This window comes from Equus asinus, chromosome 27 (assembly GCF_041296235.1).
Source record: "Equus asinus isolate D_3611 breed Donkey chromosome 27, EquAss-T2T_v2, whole genome shotgun sequence".
Taxonomy (NCBI): domain Eukaryota; kingdom Metazoa; phylum Chordata; class Mammalia; order Perissodactyla; family Equidae; genus Equus; species Equus asinus.
In genome coordinates, this window is record NC_091816.1 from 13,082,215 (window position 1) to 13,107,653 (window position 25,439).

Sequence of the window (25,439 nt, forward strand, 5' to 3'; positions counted from 1 at the left end):
CCCTGGCATCCCTCTGTATTCAAGAGTTTGTACCAGCACTTTACGTACATCTTTTGACTAAGAAAGTATATTCACAGTATAAGTTCACATTTATAGCACTGCAAGCATTTCTGCTTGGTTGTTTCCTTTACACTTTCGGAAGTGAATAATACCCCCTTTTCACAGAAGAGAAACCTGGGAATAACGAATTAATTATACCCAACTGTTTAGAAACTCGGTAGTTGGAGAGCTCAAGTTATTCAACAAAACTGAAATTACGTTCAAGGCTGGAATCATTAGATATAAATAACTGTAGTGTTTACTTCAATGCCAGGAATTTATGGAGACGGAAAAAGCTGTTTTCCTGATTATATCAGTTGTTTATTCAACATGTGACACTATCAAGTACCTTTTCAACATGCTTTCTTACAAACTACTAAAGATTTTTCTAAAAATTCTCTTTTTACCACACACAATTCAATCAATAAATTTCTTCAATAATCAATAAATAATTTAATACTATATCTCCTTAATTCCTCTTTGTTGTCCACTTACGAGGTTCCTTTGCATTGGAAGTATGACTAACTGCTACCTTTTTCCTCTTCAAAACCAAACTGCTTTTCATCTCTTTATTCCAAAGTCTATTTAGACCTTGAGAAAATACCTTTCCTTCATATCTTGGATGTTGTATATAAAAGAAACAAACATACGTCTTACCTTTTTTAAATGAATCACCCAAGGGTTGGGTTTTTCCCCTCCTTTCTTTTATTAAAAGGTAAACTATTTAAGAGTAATATAGAGGCTGGCCCCATGGCCGCGTGGTTAAGTTCACTCCACTTTGGCCGCCCAGGGTTTCACTGGTTCGGATCCTGGGTGCGGACCTAGCACCACTCATCAAGCCATGCTGAGGTGGCTTCCCACATGGCACAACCTGAAGGACCCATAACTAGAATATACAACTATGTACTGGGGGGCTTCGGGGAGAAGAAAAAAAAGAAGATTGGTAACAGTTGTTAGCTCAGGTGCCAATCTTTAAAAAAAAAAAAAAAAAAAAGAGAGTAAAGTAGTTCCATTAATTAGAACTGCCACGGCAGAAAAAGAAATGTTACTAATCCCTGTTAAAAGAAACATTTTAAGTCACATGGGATTCCAAAAGAACCAAATCTACCATTGAAATCAGTCAAAACGTATTTATTAAGAACCCAATGATCACTTCACACCTATTAGGGTGATTTTAATTTAAAAAACAGAAAATAAGTATTGGTGAGGAAATGGAAAACTTGCAACCCTCATACATTGCTGGTGGGAATGTAAAATGGTGCAGCCTTTAAGGAAAAGCTTGGAGGTTCCTCAGAAAGCTAAAAATACAATTACTATATGACCCAGCAACTCCACTCCTTAAGTATATACCTAAGTGAAAAACAGGGACTCAAACAGATACTTGTACACCAATGTTCACTAAAGTATTATCCACAACAGCCAAAAAGTAGAAACAAGCCAAGTGTCGGTTAACAGATGAAAAGGTAAACAAAATGCGGTACAGCCATGCAATGGAATATTATTCAGCCATAAAAAGGAATGAGGTTCTGATACCTGCTACAACATGGATGAACCTTGAAAACATTATGCTAAGTGAAAAGAGCCAGACCCAAAAGGACAAATATTTAAATATCTAAAATGGGGAAATTAATAGACAGAAAGTAGATTAGAGGTTACTAGAGGCTAGAGGTAAGGAGAAATGGGGAGGTATGCTTAATGGTTACAAAGTTTCTGTTTGGGGTGAGAAAAAAGTTTTGGAAATACATAGTGGTGATGGTTACACAACATGGTGAATGTAATTAACACCACTGAATTGCACACAATCATTAAAATGGCAAATTCTGTTACATATATTTTATCACATTAAAAAAAATAATGTAACATACTAAAAACCTTTAAGTACATTTTAAAAGGGTGAATTACATGGTATGTGAGTTATAGCTCAATAAAGCTATTCAAAAAAAAACCCCAAAGGGACTTCATCAGACTAAAGAGCTTCTTCAAGGCAAGGGAAAACAGGATTGAAACAAAAAAACAGCTCCCTAATTGGGAAAAAATATTTACAAGCCACTTATCCGACAAAGAGTTAATCTCCATAATATACAAAGAACTCAAACGGCTTAACAACAAAAAAACAAACAACCCGATCAAAAAATGGGCAGAGGACATGAACAGACACTTCTCAAAAGAAGATATAAATATGGCCAATAGACACATGAAAAGATGTTCATCATCGCTAATCATCAGGGAAATGCAAATCAAAACTACACTAAGATATCACCTTACACCCGTCAGATTGGCAAAAACATCCAAAACCAAGAGCGACAAATGTTGGAGAGGTTGTGGAGAAACAGGAACCCTCATACACTGTTGGTGGGACTGCAAAGTGGTACAGCCACTATGGAAAACAGTATGGAGATTTCCCAAAAAGTTAAAAATAGAAATACCCTATGACCCAGCCATCCCATTACTGGGTATCCATCCTAAGAAGCTGAAATCAGAAATCCCAAGAGTCCCTTGCACCCCTATGTTCATCGCAGCATTATTTACAATAGCCAAGACGTGGAACCAACCTACATGCCCAGAAACTGATGACTGGATAAAGAAGATATGGTATATATACACAATGGAATACTACTCAGCCATAAAAAAAGACAAAATTGGCCCATTCGCAGCAACATGGATGGACCTCGAGGGTATTATGTTAAGCGAAATAAGCCAGTCAGAGAAAGACGAACTCTATATGACTCCACTCATAGGTGGAAGTTAACATATTGACAAGGACATCTGATCTGTGGTTACCAGGGAAAAGGGGGGGGTTGGGGGGTGGGCACAAAGGGGGAAGAGGTGTACCCACAACATGACTAACAATAATGTACAACTGAAATCTCACAAGGTTGTAATCTATCATAACATTAAAAAAAAAAAACAAAAAACCCCAAAGGACTTGGGGGTGCAACGATAATCAGAGATCACTTAGATCAATGAATCTAGTTTGAGAACAAAGCAAATTACTGTGCCAGCCTAAGCAATGTTTAGTTGTGAAGGCAATCTGTAGTGATGTACATAGTACGATTACACCAGACTTTTCTAGTTCTGATATAATAATTTGTAACAGAGCCTATGATAAAACCTAGCCCAATAACTACTATTTAAAATTGGGGGAAGAAGGTTATCAAAACAAAAGGCACATATACGCAAGAGTTCACACACGACTTTTTCAAGTACTTCAGATGAACAATTCCAAAATACCAGTGTAAGACAATGCCCGTTATGGAACAAGCAAGGACTACAACAAGCCTGCTGATCTGAAGTGTTAACTACAAATCATTTATTAAAACACGATTTCAGCTAGGCAACAATGGCAATATTGGGGTCTTTACAGTTGGTAGGAATAGCCAGAGATGGTTTATTCTCACCTCTGCTCAGGGTCTTTACCCTTAGACCTGCCCAACTTCCTCTGTTTCTTCTTAAAATTTCCACAAATCAAATTTTTACTAAACCAGGCTCTCAGCATCACTGTATTTGGTTTACATTCCAAAATTATAAACAAATCCTAAAAATAATTTGATACTTTGGATTATCATCTCCCCTTTCTATTAGCATGGACAATGGAAAACTGCTGGTAGAGAAATTAGAAACGTGTGTGAAGGGTGAAGAATAGGTCAGACATTTTGCTGTCAGGTTAAAGAATGGATGAGGTTTCTAATCATGAGGATTAATGGGACCATAGATAACCTGAAGGGAAGTCTCAGTTTGGGTTATTTTTAGCTTAATTTGAGAGTTTCTGCTATAAAAACCAAGTATACTGTATTTACTTTAGAAGATTTGAGTAACTCCCTGAAAAAAATTCAGTGTTACCACTTAATTCAATCTGAGCATGTTTTTTCATAAAATTATCAAATTGACTGAAGCATTAACACAAAAATGGAAGAAAACAAATGGATTTAAAAATCAATCATTTTGGGAAAGGACTAATTATTAATACTAACAAGTGAACCAGAGAGTAACCAAGACAGAGAAATAATAACAAGAAGAAAGCTCCAAACATGGAGAAGTGATTCATTACACTATGAACTATTCTATACAGAGGGACTTACTGGATTGAGGTTTAAGTTTCTCAATAGTGGAATAAAACAAAACATTACAACATGGAATTTTCCCCCAAAGTAATGTGAAGAAAAGCTGTTAGAAGCAGCCTGGACGAATGACATGAGACGAGAAAATTTTGTAATAGCTATGAGCATCATATGTTTTTAATTCACCAATTAGAAAAGATGACCCTGAAAAGAGCATAATATATTGGGTCACAGAGAAGATGTGTCAGCTTCATGATTACGAACATTATCCTGAATGGGCCCATTTTCTCTGCAGAGAGAAGAAACCGTGCTCCACAGTCAGATCCAAACTTTACTGTGGCCATTTGTCCTGGACAGTGTGAATTAAATAGTCTGTCATTGCCACCAGAAAAAAATGAAGCAAAATCCCATGGACCAAGCGAGCAGCAAGATGTTGTAAAAGCAGACAGGGCTAAGATGCAGGAAGCTTACTTCTAGTTGTAGCTCTAAACCTACACTTCTTGACTGAGCCATTTATCCTCTCTTGGTCTGTTTACCTAACTATACCAATAGGACAGTTTCTAAGGTACAAAGACCTCTAATACTTTATATATATAAAAGTTAAAAATATCAACAAAGAAATCACCCAGGAGCCCAATAAATGTCCTACACTCACAAGTCAGCCTCTGAGCAGAAGAAAGCTCAGGTTCAATACTCCACAGGTAAATATTAAGAGTTAGCTGTAGGTCCACAAAACAGAAGAGAAACAGAACTGCTTTGCTTGGTGTTCTTCCTTAGTTAATACATGAGCAGCAAACAGCATAATGATTAAGGGAGAGGATGCCGTTAAAAGGAAGGCTTGCCGCCAGTGAAAAAGAAGGAAGAGCTGAGCACAAGAAAAACCTAAAACTAAACCTCAAGACATGAATGCACAGTGATCTGGGGCCAGGTGGCACAGGGAAGGGCTTAAACACCTCTATCACTGTTATAGCATAGCTCAATATCTGATATTTGTAATAATATAACACTCAAGCACCAAGAAAAATTGAAATTATGTTTGCCATACTCTGCTTAGTAGGTAAGGAAACAGTTTATAACTATGACCACTGAAAAATTTTAAAAATAAAGTTCTGTTAAAAAAAATATATCAATCTAGCCCAAAAGTGAACATTGCCTTCGTCAGATGAGAGAAGTTACTATAAACGCCTATTGTTCTTTAGCAGCAGGTCAGTGACATCTTTACACAGGGAGCAGAGATAAAGGTAATGGAGAGCCCATTCTGTGAACAAGCTTCAACTGCTATTACTTCCTTTACAAGAATGACGAAAACAACATGGTGAAAACTTCATCTATAACTTAGAAAAACATATAACATAACTTTGAAAAACTCAAAATATTTATGTCTGCATTTAGAAAGATGCCACCTGGTGAGAATGAAAGAAAACACTGCCTAAATAGAAATCATGGTTTTATTTTTAAGTTTAAAACTTGGTTATATGGAGAAGTATCCATATATGCATCTTTGTAATGCAAAAATTATAAAACAATTTTTGTATCAAAACATTTGATTATACACTGTGCTTCAGTGTGCACCATTTGTGCTCAATAACATGTTTACAGTTTGTTCTATGGAAGAGGAAGAGAGTGAGTAAGCAGTTATTCTTACCACAAGGTCATTTACCCAAACCCAGAAAAAGTCTAAGCTCTTTGGAGCTCCTGGATTCCTAAGACAATCCTGTATGTTTTCATGAAAAACCAACAACAATAACAAGCAAACCATTTCTTCTGAGAGTGTGTACACATCTTTTTTCAAAGCCTAAAAACCTTTCTAGATTATGTCACAATGACATCATTACGCTAAATAAACAGAATCTTTGGAGGCCCTTTCCGAAACTTGGGCCTCCAAGTCATCAGGATACCAGGTCTCTCCTAGCCCTCCTCAGCACGATCTGCCTTAGCAACCAGGTGCTCAGAGAAGCAGCTGGCAGGGGCACCTGTAGGTTCCACAGCAACACAAAGGCCAACAACAAGTTCACAGAAGCCTACACAAAGATACTCAGATTTTAACCAGTCAAGCAGCCACTTGGCCTTTCAAGAAGCACCCTAAACACTTTTGGCCACTTTAATCAACCCTCATTCACAACCACTTAGGCCAACTGCCAGAGCAGGATAGAGCCAGACCCTTCACTGAGACTCCTCACCTGAGGATCAGTCTTCAGCATCTGGAACTAAAGTCTGCTTCCTTCTACCTTCTCCCAGCGCGGTTCTCTTAAGTTGTTTTGTTTTTCAACATACCAAAGGGGAAAATTAGCTACTAAAATAAAGCTGGTAAAAGTCTTAAAACAGATGGCAACAAGATACCTACAAACCAAATACAGGTATGGCTACTCAATTACAGTTAACGATCATTTATGATGTCACAATGCAGAATGTCTTCAGGGAAAGCCATATATGCAAGTTTTTAATCAATCAGAATAGATTACGACCTGTTTAAAAAAAAGTCACATACCTAAAGCAAAAACCTCATGAGATAAGGAAAGCCAAGATTTTCATCTACTCTTGGCTTAGGCTTAGATAGTGAGAGTACACTGATAGCCAAACTAAGCTGTGCATCACCACGGGATGGGATTGGGCTGAATTAAAATAAGAGCCACATCATCAGGTATTTTGAGCATTACAGTAAAAGCTAGAGAACAGCAAAGTATTATTTAATAGTTTGCACATCTGACCACAATTCTAGGAAAAACTTCTTTAAAGGGCTAATCAAATTGATGAATCCCTCTCTGTTAGATTGAGCAGTCACATTTCCTTCATTTGATTTCCTGTCCAAAGAGGTTCTATTACTTTCCACTACCTCATAGGAAACTACCAATGATCACATCATTAGTACTTACATTCAAAGCATTCTTTGCAGCTTCTGCTTCTGAGCGACTGTCAAAACTGACAAAACCTACGGGCTGAGGAAAGAAAAAGAAATATGAAAGAAAAAAAAATCAGAGATATCTATTTTTCTGGCTCAAAGTTGATGTCAAATGGAATAGCTAAAATAAAGAAATGACCACAGGCAATGGGCAGAAATAAGAAAGCCAGTCCAGAAGAATCATGACTTTGGCTTAGCCAAATTTCTGACATGAATCAAAGGGATTGTGAGGGTGGTTCTTCAAGGGCATAGCTGTGGATTTGGAGAATCATAAAAAAAATCTAGGAGTTGGAAGGTGAGCAGCAGTGAACAAGGGAATAGAAAGAAACTTGGGTCGAGAGGCTCTACTTTCCTAAGTCAAATTCACTGTACCTCAGTTTCATCATCTTTTATGATGGAAAGAGAACTGTATCACCTTTTGGTACAATGTAAGTGCAAGGGATACAATGACACAGTAATAAAAGCCCTGTACTCTCAGTGCATGATCAAAATTATAAAATGAACATTTCCATTGCAAGTCCCAAGGGATGCCTTTAAAAAGTCCTCTGTTTAATTAGGTGTGTTAACACATTGTTCTAAGTAAATAGAGAGGGGTCATAATCCCTTTGGACTCAGTATCTTTCAGTCCAGAAGGATGCTTCCAATATAGCTTATTTCTGATGAACCAGAGATTACCTTATTGAGAGACGAAAAGTGATTGAGAGGTGAGCATGTGGAATGTTCAGCATTAAAAAAAAAAAAAGAAAAACAAAAAGCATATAGCTAAAAATGTTTGAGAAGCTTGCAGAACTCTCAGGGTCACTGATTACCACTTCCATTCTCCACTCTCTGTGCTCTATTCTAGACTTGGGACTTTGCCTGTGGTTATTAGGGGTCTGAGAGCCAACCTGTTTCTTCACCATCAGACAGTCACACCAATTGTGAAAGTTTGCCTATCCAACCTTGTTAAAAAAAAACAAAACAAAAAAACAGGAAAGAATTGGGAATAATGGTGAATTTGGATGATAATTAATCATTTCTTTTGAACATACAGATCAATTCCAATGTAACTATGTTGGATGCATATCACATTTGCCTTCTCAGGGACAATCCCAGACACCCTAGCTGGAGACTATGGAATTACAAATCATTTTCCTGCACTAATTCCTAACCGATTTCACCCTTAATTTTAAAGAAACAATAACAAAAAAACAAATCCTACTGGGAATAAAAAAAGAACGTCAAGCTCCAGTAACATTCTTGAAGCAAGTCAATTCAAATTTATCATAGAAGTGATCATTTATATGCAAGTCTGAAATTCTTACCTGCTTAGATGTGAGCTTTATAAGAGAACCCTCATAGCCCTGAAAATAAAGAACTAAATTTAGACCAAAAAAAGAATAGTAGGGAAAAAAAGCAACTGTAATAGTATCTTGCTCAAGTAAAAATAAGTCCTTTATCACTAGCGACTATCAACTCTCCTCATAAATGCCTCTTAACTAGGAAAGCAAATTATATAAACATATACACAAACACACTCACATATACACACACAAACACGCACATGTATACATGCCTTTGTTTGCATACGTCGGGCCTACAACAAATCAAGCCCTGAAATTCATATTTATCTGTGTTTCTCTTCCTTTTTTTTCTTCTTTTCATGAAATTAAGCAATGATAGGAAAATGGGTGTCTCCGTCAACCACAGATCTTTTTCATTTTATAGAACTAGGAGAGGGAAGGGGGTAAATTTAATAAGACAGGAAAGTCAGAGTATGTCATGCCTTGGTCATGCATTTGCTATAAAATAACAACGAAACATTAAGAATGTATTAGGTAGAACTTATTAATCAAAATTTCAAAGCTGCCAGAGAAGGTTAAGCAGGCAGTGATGCTAAATTTTCTTGAGTTGTTCTGCTTATTTACTAAAGCAGCCAGGCTGCATACTGGTATTCTGATTGGGAGATGCAAAAATTCCCTGTTGGGTTTTTACTCTAGCTCATCCTCAAGGAAGACAGGCACACTCCCTTTCACTCCCTCCCCTTCACCCCTCCTGGCTCCTCAGGATAAGGATAACAAAGTGTGTTTATTTCTGAAAATAATCAATGGTTGGTGGCTTGCACTGATGGATGACACAAGAGGGGAAAAAACACCACCTGACATGATTGACCACTGCACAGATCAGTGCAGAGACAGATTTGCAGACTAGGGTCAGCCTCCAGGGACTTTAATTAAAAGAGGGTTGTTCGGAATGTACCAGGGTCCTGACTTTAGCATTGGGGTTTCTGGGCAGGATGTTGGGATTGATTCATCCTCATATCTTCCCAGCAGAGAACTATGTTACCAATTAGCTACTGTAAACATTTTACCTCAAAGGCCTTGAGCTCTTCTGGCCAGAGAGGTCATGAATCACAGCCCTGCCTCTTCCTTTTTCAAGGTGCTCTCTCTGAAAAACCTGGAGGTTTAAATACTCTGAAGGCCTCAGAGGCAAAGGACAAACAGATATTTCACTCAAGTAAAACATCACTGGTAGGGATATATTGTGCTCTCAAGTCACAAAAAGAGAAGCAGCATCACATAATAGTTCAGAACATGGATGGCAAAGTCAGATTGCTTGGGTTTGAATCCTGACCCTGCCACTTACTATGTGTGTGAACTTGAACAAAATTTATACAACTGCTTGAAGTTTCATTTTCCTCATTTGGAAAAATGAGGCCAACTCACTGTAAAGGAGTGTGATAGGAATTAAATGAGTAATTCATATAAGGGGCTTGCTGGATGAATCTCTTTCTCACTGGACATGCAAAAATGAAACAGTATTTGTCCATTAAGAAGATCAATTTAGCTTAAAAAGTCCTCTTCCTACAAGGGACAGATCAATAAAAACTTCAACCCTGCAGAAGAAACTCAGGAAATTCTATAAAGTTGGCACTCTCCCCACAACACCTTCTCTTTCTTTGCCACTTCCTCTCAGCTAACCTCATGTCTAACCTTTCTGCTTCCCTCTGTACTGTCATCATTATTGTTGCATTAAGAGGATGGCTGTCAGAATGGAGTTATGTTCATTACTACACGGTGCCTTCTTGGCACATACGCTAGAGTCTATCTTTGTTGGTTTTAACTGGCTGCCCCCTCAACCCTCCCTCTCCCTTTTCTACCCAGCTGTTTTCAGCTGTCACATCCTACTCCCTTTCCATAAGAAGCTAGATCCTGTCCCTCAACCTGTCTTTCCTCTTTGATGGGGGTCTTGCTTCAACCAAGATGGATCTTCAACCAGAAATCAAGATGGTCTATTACCTAATCATAAGTGTGCCCCAGGCCAGGCATTACTGCTAACATGTTCTCATAGACCAGCTCAGACACAGGCCCCCAGTTTATCATGACTTCCTGGTTCACTCCTTGAGGGCCAAGTCCTCCAGCCCACATTTTGCCGAGTCCCAGCTTTCTCCTATCCTCCACAGGCTAACTAACCTTCAAGGTTTCTCCTTGGCAGCATGGTTATTTCAGCTTTAGTCTAATTTCCTGTTTCATTTCCAATCCCAGCAACATTAAGTGTCTCTAAAGTAGTTTTATCTCAATAGTCACAACGGACAGGCAACTGCATTAAATGTTTCACTAAGTACCAGGAAAGATTCCCCTCAACTCATACTGAGCTGTTCTTTAAAATTCTGTTTGAAACTTAAGATATTTTTCACCTGGAAAAAATACGGTTTCTACTCTAGTTCATAAAAGCCTATTTAACCTATTATGTCTCCAAAGAACAGTATTACCAGGACTATTTCAATTACTAAGGAACCTCCTAGGACTAAGGCTTTACTTATTACATTTGAAACATAAATACATAATCAGTAACTGACGATATTTTTGGTGATCTGTACTCATAAGAACACTCCCAATTGGCAGAGGATAAATGAGGAGCTTGCTAAGGCTGTTCTATATGGAACAGAGACAGATGCATGTCCATATCAGTTAAGAGAAAAGTTTTCTCTAGATTAACTGTTGAAGGGATGAAAGGCAGTTTCAGTGTTTCCTAAGTGAGACTGTACATTAGAACTGAGTTGTTCAATTTCCTTTATTCACTAACCTTTTCAAAGTATCACTTTACAGGGTACTTTCTCAAACATTTCATTTCTTCCTCCAAAAAGCCCCATGAAGCTTATGTACACACTTTTTGTCCCCTTTTACAATTTCTGAAAGGAAAGTTACCTTAAACGGTCTGAAAAGCAGATAGAGCTCACGAGGTTTGATATCCAGAGGGAGACCACTGACAAATAGGGTCCGGACCTGGAAAATAAACATGAGAAGTGATCAAGGGAGTGAACAATGCAGAGAATAGCTCTCACCTGATATCTCAAAAATACATTTCTTCAAATATTCCATGACGCCTACCTAATTTGTACTCTTGCCATGACACAATGACTACTTTAATGTTAACATGCCATCAAGACAACTCTTGAATATTTCTAGGTGGATTATTCAGAGTGAATTACCTCTAGCTGATTTAAATTTACAAATTTACTTCTCCTTTCCCAACCAGTCATTGCCTGATTCTAAAAATGTCAGGGGAAGAGAGGGTCCATATAATTAAAATATTAGCTTAAGAAAAAAATGTCATGAGGACAGTAACTCTACCACTCCTCTGCGATAATCAAATGAATGTACAATGTGGTTCAAAAATAAAATCGAAACAATTTTTGTTTTCTCCTGCTTGTCTTATCATTGTTTCCCTCATCAGCATTAATAACTACAGCAATTTTAATAAGTTTATTAAACAATTCAAATAAACCTAAATAGTAGCCAAAATGCACAACTGCATCTGCTCAGTTCCAAAACAGCAGGGCAGACCTCACTGATCTATACATATAAGGCTCAGGGTACAAACTACGCGCTTAGTGTCTACTAAAACACAGAACACAGATGACAGACTCCCAGCTGGGAGGATCAAAGGAAACCTGTTGGCATCCGCATGTGAACTTAAAGGATAGGTAGGATTTTACCACACAGACAGAACAGGTGAGGTGGAGAAGAGCCACAGGCTGAGAAAAGCAATAACCAAGGTAACGAAGAGGGGGTCAGCACAGTGTATTCTGGGAGAAGGGTGAGCCAAACCTGAACAGGTAGCTGAACATCAAACCAGAGGAGACATCAAAAGTCACCGGCTAAGGAATTTAGCCTTGATTCAACAAGCAAAGAGTAACCACTGAATTATCATCACCACATTTTGTTTCTACTTATTTTGGTGTGTTATGTGTACCTTTAGTCAGTTCCCCTTGCCCAGGTTTATTGAGATATAATTGACATAAAACGTGTGTAAGTTTAGGGTGTACAACATACTGACTTGATACAGTTATATATTGCAAAATGATTACCACCTTAGCTTAAGCTAACACCCCCATCATGTCACATAATTACCATTTCTTTTTTGTGGTAAGAACATTTATGGATCTACTCAGCAACTTTCAACTATGTAATACAGTATTGTTAACTGTAATTACAATGCTGTGCACTAGATCCCCAGAACTTATTCAACTTTGATCTGGAAGTTTTTACCCTTTGACCAACATCTCCCCATTTCCCCCACCCCCACCTCCAGACCCTGGTAACCACCATTCTACTCTATGAGTTCGGCTTTTCACCCCCACATTTTCTATTCTCCTTCTCTGCTCAGGCCGATACAATGTGATTGAGTTCCTCATTAGAAATCATGTTGCTTCTTTTTTTTTTTTTAAAGATTGGCATCTGAGCTAACAACTGTGGCCAATCTTTTTTTTTTTCCTGCTTTATCTCCCCAAATCCCCCCGGTACATAGTTGTATATCTTAGTTGCAGGTCCTTCTAGTTGTGGCAACATGTTGCTTCTTAAAGAAATATTTGATGTTGTTAACCATGTATAAATGTGGAAGATTTTTCCTCAGTGAAAAATAGGGAGAACGTTTTCTAGAATCCTAACATTTTCCATTGATTCTGGTTGTGAAGAAGCACAAATCAGCAAGTAAGACGTTTTAATTGATCCAGCACAGTATACAGTAAAATGTCATGCCATTTGCATGCAGGTGGTGTTTAATAAACACTATGATGACGTAAACAGCATCAGAATCATGAATGCCTTATTATTGCTTATTCATTCATATTTTAGACAACTTTACTGAGGTATAACTGATATATAATAAACTGTGTATCTCGGCTACAATTTGGTCAGTTTTGACATAAGTATAACCTGTGAACCATCACAACAATCAACATAATGAATACATGCATCACCTCCAAAAGTGTCCTCATGCCCCTTTTATCTTCCACCCATCCCGTCCTACCACTCTCATCCCCGGGCAATCACTGCTATGCCTTTTGTCATTATAGATCAGTATGTATGTCCTAAAGTTTCATACAAATGGAGCCATAAAACATGTACTCTTTTTGTCAGGCTTCTTTCACTTCAGCATAATTATTTTGAGATTCATCCACATTGCTGCATGTATCAGTAGTCTATTCCTTTTTATTACAGAGTAGTATTCTGTTGTATGGATACATCACAGTTCATTTATCCATTCACTTACTGATGGGACATTGGGACTATTTCTAGTTTTTGGCTTTTACAAATAAAATGGCTAGGAACATTCATGTATCAATTTGCACAAGTCTTTGTATTGACATACGTTTTCTTTCATGGATAAATATCTAGGAGTGAAATAGCTGGATGATACGTTAGGTATATGCTTAATTTTAAAATGAAAAACTACCCTTCAATTCCTTTTTTATGGTCTAGAACATAAGTGTTCTGTGTGTACTTAAAACAAATGTGCATTCTGTTGTTGTTGGGTGGAGTGTTTATAAACGTCAATCAGGGGGCTGGCCAGTTGTATAGCAGTTAAGTTTGGGCATTCCACTTTGGTGGCCCAGGGCTTATGGATTCTGATCCTGGGAGCGGACCTACACACTGCTTGTCAAGTTGTGCTAAGGAAGTGTCCCACATACAAAAATAGAGAAAGATTGGCATACATCTTAGCTCAGCGACAATCTTCCTCACACATACACCAAAAAAATGTCAGTCAGGTCAAGTCTGTTGTTCAACATATCTTTTGCCTCCTCTGTTCTCCCCCAACTTTGCCAGTGATACTCTTTCCAGGGAACTTTCTTTGTCAAAGCTGCCAAGACTGAGATTACTAACAACTGTAAAAGGCACACAATGAAGGAATTCAGTGTGCCCTCCCTGCCATCCCACAGTCCAGAAGCTGAATGCCATCTGTTCTACTTGGCTGCCCTAGCCAGGACAACTTGGGCAAAGAGGTAATCCCAGCTTCCATTCATTCAGATTTTGAGCGTCCATTATATGTCTGACACAATGCCAGGCGCTGACTGAATTACAGAGATACCCATGGAAATACTAAGCAGATCCTATGTTTTAAACACTAGAGTACCTCTTGTCCAGGAGGGAAGCTTAGCTATGTGACAGATATCAATTAGGATTTGGGGAGTTATCTAAGACTATAAACTCCCATTTAAGGACTGTTCTAAAGAAAAAGGCTTTACAAACTTGCAAGTCAAACTATTTACCAACAAAACTCACTAGAAGTCTGAGGGTTATCAACAAAATATTACTTGATATATAAATTAAGGTTCAAAAACAGCTGTAAAACATACTATTACGCAGCCAATAAAAAGGACGTTCAAGGGAAAAGTATGCACGGTTTGGTTTTACCCTGTAAAACAAAAAGCCAACACACATATGTGTTTGGAAAGGGGAAAAAATGTCTCCTAGGATATATATACCAAAATGCTTATACTTAAATGGTTTTGCCTGAGTGGTGGAAAGATAAGCAGTCTCAATGTTTTTTTATTAGCTTATTCGTATTTTCTATCTTTCTATAATAAGTATGTATTAGATACTATAAGTTTATTTTATTAGGTTGAGAATTGCCTAGATTTTTTTATTACTTTGTTTTCTTTAGGAAACTATAAGTAATGTCAATATTTATATCAATAAAAATTGTCAAGTTTATGGAGGAAATTCTTTTTTTATGTAAATATTTCAAAATTAGAAGTGAGCGATTCTTATCTTAGTGTCAACAGGAAACTGTTGCACATGAAAAAAAAATGAACTCCTCTTAGGCCTAAGTTTGCCACTCACCCATTAATGACAAGAGATTCAAAGCAACTCTGTTTTGTTCATCAAATTAGAGGCAACTAAGATGTCTGGCATTTTATTTACACATGGACACAACTTATATTGCCTAGAATCTAGTGAAGCCCATTACTGTCTCAGAAACCTGCCAGGATACCTCATCTCCCACTGAAGAGAGATTCTCTCCTCTGACAGAACACATAGACTGACTAGAAGAGATGATTCTTAAACACATTATGAATTTATGAGTACAACTAAAGGTCACTTAAATCCAAGTGCTTGGAATCCATGTGCTTTGAATTCTTTCTAGATCTCCTCAGACTACAAAACTTGATTAAGTTAAAAAAAAATCCAAGGATAATGAAAAGAAAAACCTCTCCCTGGATATCTAACTCGAGCCTGTTCTATTGTGATGGGGACCTAGGATCATGCGGATCTTTGAAAACATTTTAGTTTTCCTACTCTTCTCACCACCAAACTTTTTTTTTTTTTTTTTAAAGGTTTTATTTTTTCCTTTTTCTCCCCAAAGGCCCCCGGTACATAGTTGTGCATTCTTCGTTGTGGGTTCTTCTAGTTGTGGCATGTGGGACGCTGCCTCAGCGTGGTCTGATGAGCAGTGCCATGTCCGCGCCCAGGATTCGAACTAACGAAACACTGGGCCGCCTGCAGCGGAGCGTGCGAACTTAACCACTCGGCCACGGGGCCAGCCCCTCACCACCAGACTTTTTATAAGAGCCATTAAATAGCAAAGCACTTCTGGGTTTTGTCTTTGCTATGTCTATAGAAATCACAAAGGTAAGATAGATGATTCTTGCTTGAAGGGAGCTTACAGTCAGTGAAGGAAACAAGGTGTAAACAACCGTGATAACAGAAAGCTTAGCTCACTCACAAGGTAACCAATTAGAATCCCAACGGTGAGGTAAAATGAAGAGATACGTACATGCATGATCAGATACTCAGAAAAAAAGTCCCCCCAAAATAACAAATGAATGATGCCAAATAAACTTTGTGGCAGGTCAGTCATTATTCAGGGCAGCCCTTAATTCACCAGCAGTAGACAGAGATGTGCCTGGCACTACGCCTTTAGCATCGCAGATGTTTACTCTATCAGACACATGGGGCAACACATTTCTTAGTCAAGAACACAACAGGCCTCAAAGAGATTCAAGACATGAAACTGCTGACAGCTCCATCCCAAAGGGACTCTAATGGATTCTATGGATGTACCTCCAACTTCATTTTTACCCCAACAGGACTGAAAAAGAAGGCTAGGAGAAATTGTCCTGCAGAGGCCACAGTTACATTTTAGATAAAACTAGCCATGTGTTCTTAAATGGCATTGCCAGCTCCCAATGGGAAAGATAAGCCACATGTCAGTGACTGACTTCTAATTTAATAAACTGGAATTCATTAAGTAAACTCATTGTGTCATTCTTGAGCTCTCCTGAAGAGAAAGGCCAAAACCAGCCTTGAAATGGAAAGGCCCTGCCTTTAATGAAGAACACACATTATCTTGTAGGAAATCTACACATTAAAATAAAAAATCATAGACAAATGCTTATTAATTTCAATACAGAGCAGAGAATAATCACACACACTTTTCAGCTAGCGGCCACATCTGGTAAATCCTGTAGTGTGCAAAGACTACGGTAATTTTCTGTGTACGTTTTAGTTGTTTATAAAAAGGTCTTCGGGATCACCTCTAGCTGCTCTGAGCTAACTTCTTGAGGTTCCTGTTAAATTCACAGGATTGGGAAAGGCATTTTCTCATTTTCTAACGACTCATGAACAACTGTGTATAGTCACTCATGCGAAACACTGTAATGAGTAAAACCCATGGGTGTGCTTCTAAGATCAACTATCCTCTGCAAGATTTCACTTCATCTACCCACATTCCTAAACATACAAATGTAGACTCCAAGAGAAGCTTTCAAATGTGCTCTATGTTTAAAGCATTCTTTTAGAGTAACTGTTCTTTGAAACACACAAGTCGATTCACAGATAGGATCTTTCAAAGGGTGTTTTAGAGTTTGAAGGCTCTTTTTTTTGTAGTGTGTAGCACAGCCCTAGGCACAGAGTATATACTCTATAAGTATCTCTTGAATTATTTTAGCAATCTACAGAATAACATTATGTATTCATAACAGACAGTAAGTGTTTCCTTGTCAACACCTTTGGTGAGGACACGGTAAACAAAATGAGGCTACCACATTTTCCAGTCACGATCCTATCAGTACAGTTACCATAATACCAAATTATAAAACACTCTGACAAAAAGAAGAGATTAACACTATAAGAGAAAAGAAATTTGAAAGAGTAAAAAGAAAGATGAAACAAAAACCAATCAGAATCAAGAGAGAAAAATGAAAAAGAAAAACCCCAACTGAAATCGCAAAGACCCAAAAACTCAGAAACAGACGACAAAAAAATTCAGGACGGGGCTTGCCAGGCAGCATAATAGTTAAGTTCCCACACTCCGCTTCGGCAGTGCAGTTCACCGGGCCGGATCCACCGGCGTAGACCTACGCACCTCTTATCAGGCCATGCTGTGGTGGGCATCCCACATATAAAGTAGAGGAAGATGGGTATGGATGTTAACTCAGGGCCAGGCTTCCTCCAAAAAAAAAATTCAGGACTATACAACCTTTAACAAGGACAGAGTGATCAACATACGGATGCTAGTAAGATCGCTCACATTTCAACTGATGACAACTGAAACATATTTATGTATAAGTCAGTCCAATTTCAACAAAGGCAAATGAGTAATTTTTGAAAAGATGCTCAAACTCACTAACCTCCACATTTAAAATGGTGAGTAGATACCTATATCTATTGACATAGAACAAAGTTCCTAATTATTAAGTAAAAAAGCAAACACTAGAAACTGCCAATAACGAAGTTTAATTCTTTTAGTGTTTTTGTAAATTAGAACATGCTCAAGCAAAAAGAAAGTATTGAAAGAATGTATACCAAATTACCTATATATTAATAGCGGGGAGGGAAGGTGGGATTACAGAGAACTTTCATTTTTAGACTGGTATATTTTAGCATTTAAATATTTATAAGCATAAGACTTTTTCTTTTTAAAGAGAATAAACACAAGCTGAGATGTACCTTCTTTGAAAATATACACCTTGGGTCTGCATACCCATTTTGTCCTTAGAAATTCTCATTTTCCTGCCTATCCTTGCTCCATAGGGACAAGCTTGATCTAACAGAAATACACATCCATGAAACTTGCTTCACATTTCAATTCTGACCATGAGTCAGTGCTTCTTCACACTTTAAAAATAAAATCTAACCAAAAAAGGGCACCAATGACTCTAAGGTAAGGCCTTTAGGAGCAGGACCATCCTGGTTTCAGTTAAACAGGTGTTCTTGCTTTGTGACCACCCTAATTCCCACTAAGACAAGAGAGGGATCACGTACTCTCTAACATCTAAGGAAGTGTCATCTCTCTTCTGAGAGACCACGTAATATAAACTTGTTTTCAGGGAAAGACAAGTTAAAAAGAACTTCACATATCTGGGCAGCATAAATCCCACAAAGCCGGGTTGTGTTACTATACAAGGCGGGAGTTTCAGAGCCCTATTCCTAAGTTTTACACAATGGTTAAACTATTTTACTCTTTTAAAAAAAGGTTATAAATGGATTTAGTTCTTTGCTTATTCTTAAGTACCAACTGAAACACCAAATTGCAAGACTGAACCCTGCTGAGGACTGCTGGTCATCTCATTTCCAAAGAAAGCTTTGTTGACCTGCTATGGTTTCCCATTCATGTCTTGCCACCATGAAAATGGATTACCACAATCATTAAAATGGTCTGCTAGGCGTTTAATTCTGGTTGCAGCTCAGTAGAAACTGACAGGCCTTTGGTCAAGCTCCAGTTTCTTCTTGGCACTGGCTTCAATATGGAGCAGGTGGTCAAGTTCCTTTTTCCTAACAATGGCCACCTACTGGACTTAAAGACTTGCTCCTTTTTTAACCTTGGGAGGTATGTTTTGGTTCAGGAAGCCAGGTTACCACAGATACCAAGGACTGACTAGCCATAGGATAAAAGGCTCACTATGCAGTTGTTATGGACTCCCAGGTTTGTTTCAGTTTTCAATTGAGAATGTTCTTTCCTTTCTAAAGGAAAAAGCCAGATAATTATCTACAGTGCACATCTCTCTATTTTTGAGGAATCCCCTAGCGATATCCTAGTGGACTGTGATATTCAGTTGGTTGACTCTATCTACAGAATAACCAAATTTAAACCCTTATTTAGGGCTCATGTAAACTAGGGGTCCCTTTCCCAAAGTGAACAGAAAGTTTCCAGTAGTATCAGGGAATGAAGGCAGACTCATGGGAGTACATGTGGAAGAGGAACACCACATTCCATCAACTCATATATGCAGGCTCAGAACATGCACAGGGAACTGGGACAGCAAGTTAGTTCTAGGTACACGGTGCCACTGTGTTCTTTCTTTGAGGAGCCTAACCCAGCCCAACCCAATGTTGATTTGTAATCAGATGGTCTCATAATCTCTAACTTTGATATGACTTCTTAGGACCAAAGTCCAATCTAGGCCATCCCTCGCATCTGTTATACATCTAAAAGGATAAAAGAAATGGAGAATTTCTAGGGTTTGAAACTGCCCAAGTATAAACAGGACATGTGTCTGTACATGTAATCATTTAACCTCATTATTAAGAAATTTCCTTAGTGCTGTCAGACACAAAGGAAGGTGGGTACCAGAGGCAAATCAGGAATTTAGGGTCTGAATTAGGCTAGATAGGAAACTAGACATATGTGTGCATGTGAGAAATTAAGCTCATTATTAGGAAATTTACTGAGTGCTCTCAAACACAATATACAGTTGTCAAGTCCTTACAGTTCAACAAGAAGTTCCTCAAAAAGACAAGAAGCTTTACCCCTTAACTCTGGTCCTGTTCTTACCCTACCCTGTCTTCCCCCAGTTCTTTTAGTCAACTTTCTGATGGCTTATTCTGGTTAGCCCATAGAATCCTATTCTTCATTCAAATACACTGTTTACATTGCTAAACATTAAGATTTTTAAATGTATACATTAATTCAGTGTATTGTAAACATAAGTTTGCATTCTAACGCCCTTACATGCCACTTGCCCTTAAGGTTTTAATCCTATAGAGTATCAGGAAGCTGAATATCAAGAAGATCACCTGAGCTACCCAAAATAGACTTTTCCAAGGCCTAACACAATGAAATATGAGCAGAAAATATGAAAAAGATCTTATCAAAATTCTAAGGCCTCTCTTTCTTTCTCCTTCTACATAGTTTGGGTGACTGTTATTTGACAAAGCAGATTTGTTTAAAGAAAAAAGCCATTCTACCTCTCCGAAACTATACGTAAAAAACTATCCCAAATAGTACAGAGAATTCTTCATGGTCACTTAAAGCGCCGCCCCCCCCCCCCCAGAAAAAAATCAAGACAGTGGTAGATTATGGTCCCAACACAGCCCAGGGCTCTTAAGCATTTATTGCTTTAGGTATTAGCAGTGGATAAACTCCGCCTGAGGAACTGGATCCCAGTGCCAACTTCAGTTTGCAATGCATTCTTAATGACCATCTACAATGCACCACGGTTCTAACAACTATAAAAGATGTGAGAATTGCAAAACTAGAAAGCTATGGAAAAAAGGTTTGCTTCCCAATATTTAGTCATGGGAAATGACCCAATATACACCTTAAAATTCTTCGGTGCCAGGTCAGCTTACCTCCAAAATGAAAGTTCTTCCCCATACGACAGTGGTCAGCATCCCAGTACTTAGCAGTAGGTGCAAAATATTTGTAGAAAGAAATAAATGGGTGAATGTAAAAATAAGCTACAGTACTAAGAACAAGGCATAAAAGAGACAGGCAGGGGCTGGCCCCGTGGCTGAGTGGTTAAGTTTGAGTGCTCTGCTTTGGCAGCCCAGTGTTTAAATCCTAGTTCTGCAACTCACTAGCTATGCACTTTGGAAAAGTCACTTAATCTCTCTGTTCAGCAGTTTCTTCATCAGGAAAATGGAAATCATAATGGTACCCACTCGTGGAAGTTTTAAAATAGGACCATGAATTCTTTGATATTCCTCCCTTCAGAAGTGGGACTTAATTCCCTTCCCTTTCAGTGCGCACTTCACTTAGTAACTCACTTCTAATGAACAAAATATGGCAGAAGTGACAATGTATGCCTGTAACAGTAGGTCAAAAAAGGCACTCAGTAGAAGGGGCCTCTATTGGATCATCTGCTCTGGGGGAAGCCAGTTGCCATGTCCTGATGATACTCAAGAAGCCCTATGGGGAGGTCCACCTGATAAGGGACTGCGCCCTCAGGCCCAAAGGCAGGTGAGTGAGACGTCTTGGAAGCAAATCTTCCAGTCCCAGTCAAGTCTTCAGATGACTGCAGCCCCACCTGAAAACGTCTTGACTGCATCCTCCTGAGAGATTCTGAGCTAGATCCACTCTAGCCAAGCCACTCCTAAATTCCTGACCCTTAGGAACCCTGAAATAATAAATGTTTGTGTCTGAGCTGCTAAATTTGGGTCTAATTTCTTACACAGAATTCCCACAAGGATTAAATAAGTTAACAGACATAAAGTGCCTGGAGTTCAGTGCCTGGTTCACAGTAACGGTTTAGAAAATGTTACCTATATTAAAGTGGCTTACAACACTCAAAAAGAAGATGCATTTTCATGTTCCAAAGGCAACTCTAAGAGAGGCTGCAAGTGACAATGTTATCATGCAACTGTTACATACAGGCTTAAAATGGGCAAGAGAGAAAATAAAAATAAGTTTGTACACTAAAAGGAACTAACATGTATAAGTTACAGAAGTATTTTCCACATTATGAACCCTAACAATGTGACTCAAAGTCCCTTCACCACCATCTCTTTCCACCCCTTCAGAAGGCCATAAGCAAATCCCATTCTGGCCAGCACCCCACCCTCCTGCTGCTCATGCATCCTCCTAAACTCCGTTTCTCTTTCCTTCCTTTCTTGTTCAACTTTTGTCACATCTGGAAAATCCCTCTTTTCATTCTATTTCTGAAATTTGAAAAAATATCAAGGCTGATAGGTTTAAGCATTCCTATCAAGGAAAAGGAAAAAGAAAGTAATAAATTTTGAAGTGAACTCAGATAAATCATCAATCTCTAAAATCTTTAATTAAACTTGGACATGACAATAACATCTGCCCTCATCCTGCCTACTTTGAAGGGAAAATTAAAAGTATGAATTAACTTCTTGATTAAGTATCAGTATTCAAGGTATACTAAAAGTATATTTTACTCAATTTTATAATATTCCTAATTTGTTTAATCACTACCTTTTATTGTATATATTTTAGCTACATTATACATTGATTACTATCCATACTCATTAAATCATCCATTTGATTAATATCCATACTAGATTGTATCATCTCATATGATACTAAAATAATGACAATACCAATGCTGGCGAGAATGGGGAGAAATTGAATCTCTGATATACACTGCTGGTGGGAATGTAAAAAAGTATAACCAAGTCTAGAAAATAGTTTGGGGGTTATCTCAGAGAAATGAAAACTTATGTTCACACAAAAACCTGTACACAACATTGATAGATGCTCTATTCATAATAGCCAAGAACTGGAAATAAGCCAGATGTCCTTCAATGGGTGAATGGTTAAACAAACTACCCATACCATGGAATATCACTCAGAATAAAGAAAGATTAAAACAAACAACTTGGATGAATCTCAATTCCTAACAATTACATACTGCATGATTCCATTTACACAACATTGTTGAAATGACAAAATTATAGAGATGGAAAGCAGATGAGCAGTTTATAGGAGTTAAGGACAAAGGAGGAGTGAGGAGTGGGGAGGAAGGTGCATGTTATACAAAGGCAATGACAGGGATCCTTGTGGTGATGGGACTGTTCTGTATCTTAATTGTAGTGGTGAGTAAACAAACTCACACATGTGATAAAATTGTACAGAACAACATATACACATGAGGGAAGGCTACATTTTATATTAAGAGGAATTTGGTGAACTTACTACTAAGAACTACCCACTTTTCTAAACCTGTTTCTACATGGAAATTCATTCAGCCAATATTTGTTTGCATTTAAAATACCACATGACTGAAACACAAATTTTTGAAATACAACCTACTTTAAGTCAGCTACTTCCTCTAATTTATAAACTAGTTAGTTTACTTTAAACACTGCAAAGCCCAGTGCTTATAATGTGTTCTTCCAGTAAATGATCATCTTCCAATCGCAGGAAATTTCCAATTCCAGAATACATTCAACACATGTAGGCAACAACAAATAACCCTTCAGCGTACCACAGGAACTACCTCTCCACTGAGACATATTTGTTCAATTTGATAACTGCCTATAATTATGTCTGTTAACCATTTACATGGTCATTTAAATCAAGCCAATATTAAGTTTATGTATTACTTATGTGTATGCGTAATTATGTAAAGGGATGCAGGTCTCAGAAGACTTGGCATGATTTATAAGTAGGACTGTCTGTGTTGGCTGGGAGCAATGAAAGACATATAATGAATGTCAGAAAAAAAGAAATGGTAAGGTTTGAGGTTGAGAAATAACCTAGATTAACAAAAGTAATAAATGCTTTTCAAATGGATCTAAAATATTTAAAAACTTGCTAGATATTTAATCTAGGTTCCCATAGCACCATAACTTTTTGATTTCTATAATGCAAGGAAAAGATCACTAAATTAGTGGTTTAAGTCACATTTCTGCTCCAAAACTAGCCGTTGAGGGCTTGGGCACTGACCTCTCTGAACCTCGGTTTCCTTATTTATAAAATGAATGTATGGAATAGTTGATCTCCAGGTGCCATTCCAACTTCAGAGGTATAGAGAAGGGAAAAGTTTTTGGTAAGGCATACTGGGGTCAAAGGGCCTCAGTCAAGAAGACCTAGTTACTGCCACTGAGCATTTCTCAATCAAGCCACTGAAATACATATATTTATTTAAGTATTTTTAAATTGTATATTTTGGGGGCTGGCTGGGGGGCATAGTGGTTAAGTTCATGCACTCTGCTTCAGCAGCCCAGGGTTTGCAGGTTCAGATCCCAGGCAGGGACCTAGCACCGCTCTCAAGCCATGCTGTGGCAGCATCCCACGTACAAATTAGAGAGAGACTGGCACAGATGTTAGCTCAGGGCCAATCTCCCTCACACACACAAAAAAATTGTATATTTTTATTTATGGTTCATATAATAAATAAAACAGAATGACATCCTGAGCCACAAATTTAAAGAATTCAGCAGAGTCGTCCGTACTAAACAAGGTAACTGAGCTCCAGAGTTACTGATGTGCAATCAGTTCATCACAGACACTCTGACCTAACCATCATAATTAAATCTATTTGCATTGGGTTTTCTTCTCCTTGTGAGAATGAATTACTTAGTAAAGCATAGTGTTTAAGTACACAAACTCTTGAGCCAGACTTCCTATATTTGAATCCCAGCTTCAACATCTATTAGCTGAGTGATCCTGGACAACCCATTAATAACTGAAGCCTCGGTTTCCTCATCTATAAAATGGAAGGTAAACATAATAAAACCTAGCTCGATTAGGTTGTGAAGAGGATTAAATAAATGAATATTTGTAAAGCATTTAGAAACATCCCTGGCACACAGTAAACACTATACAGGCTTTTGTTAAATCAGTAAAATAAATATAACCCCTCAATTGCTATCTGGTAACACTTTTTGCTGGAAGGGGCAGAATGAATACTAAAGAATGAAATTATTCAAATCCTAAAACTGAGGACTTCATTTAGCCAACTAAAAATAATTTAGAAAGCTACCCATAATAAAATAGTTTTTCAAAAATAGCGATTAAGTTGAAAAAAACATGATCACTGAACAAATTGCACACCACTTAAGAAGACACAAATATTTCATTATTAATACTGAGTTTCCAAAGTATTTGAAATGCTATTATTCACACTATGTCCACTACCTCCACTCCCTTTCAGGAACTTGGAATTCCTTTTCAAGGTTTAACATGGGAGAACATATGTGTAAAGAGCACAAACAAAACAGTACATTTTATAGAAACCAGCTCAATATTTTCCACTTGGTAATATCAAACAGCTCAGTTTCCAAAAATGTCCTTCTCCAATTGAGGAAGAATTCTCAAAATTGTCAGAACCTGGGGCATGTGAAGGCTCTGCCAGAGCAGACATGACTCGGCCTGTTAGTGATCTCCCTGGAACCTGGTGTGCCAGCCTAGCTCCGGCCACAACACAGGTTAAGATATGCACAGCCAGGCTAGTTCTCACAGTGCCAGAATTTGTGTTCTAATATGGCCAA

At 38.0% G+C, this 25,439-nt stretch overlaps 1 protein-coding gene across 21 annotated transcripts in view; it reads right to left on the reverse strand.

The window, feature by feature from the left end:
* The window catches only part of RBPMS (RNA binding protein, mRNA processing factor), a 168,907-nt gene that overhangs the window by 88,679 nt on the left and 54,789 nt on the right, over positions 1 to 25,439 (reverse strand). For 19 of the 21 annotated variants that reach the window (XM_070499843.1, XM_070499845.1, XM_070499844.1 and 16 more), the window contains 3 exons: positions 11,184 to 11,261; positions 8,301 to 8,339; positions 6,971 to 7,033 (listed from right to left, as the gene is read on the reverse strand). In XM_070499843.1, the coding sequence (XP_070355944.1) occupies positions 6,971 to 7,033; positions 8,301 to 8,339; positions 11,184 to 11,261 (180 nt within the window). The remainder of the gene's footprint in view (positions 1 to 6,970; positions 7,034 to 8,300; positions 8,340 to 11,183; positions 11,262 to 25,439) is intronic. The other 2 variants (XM_070499835.1, XM_070499840.1) reach the window with 1 other exon arrangement.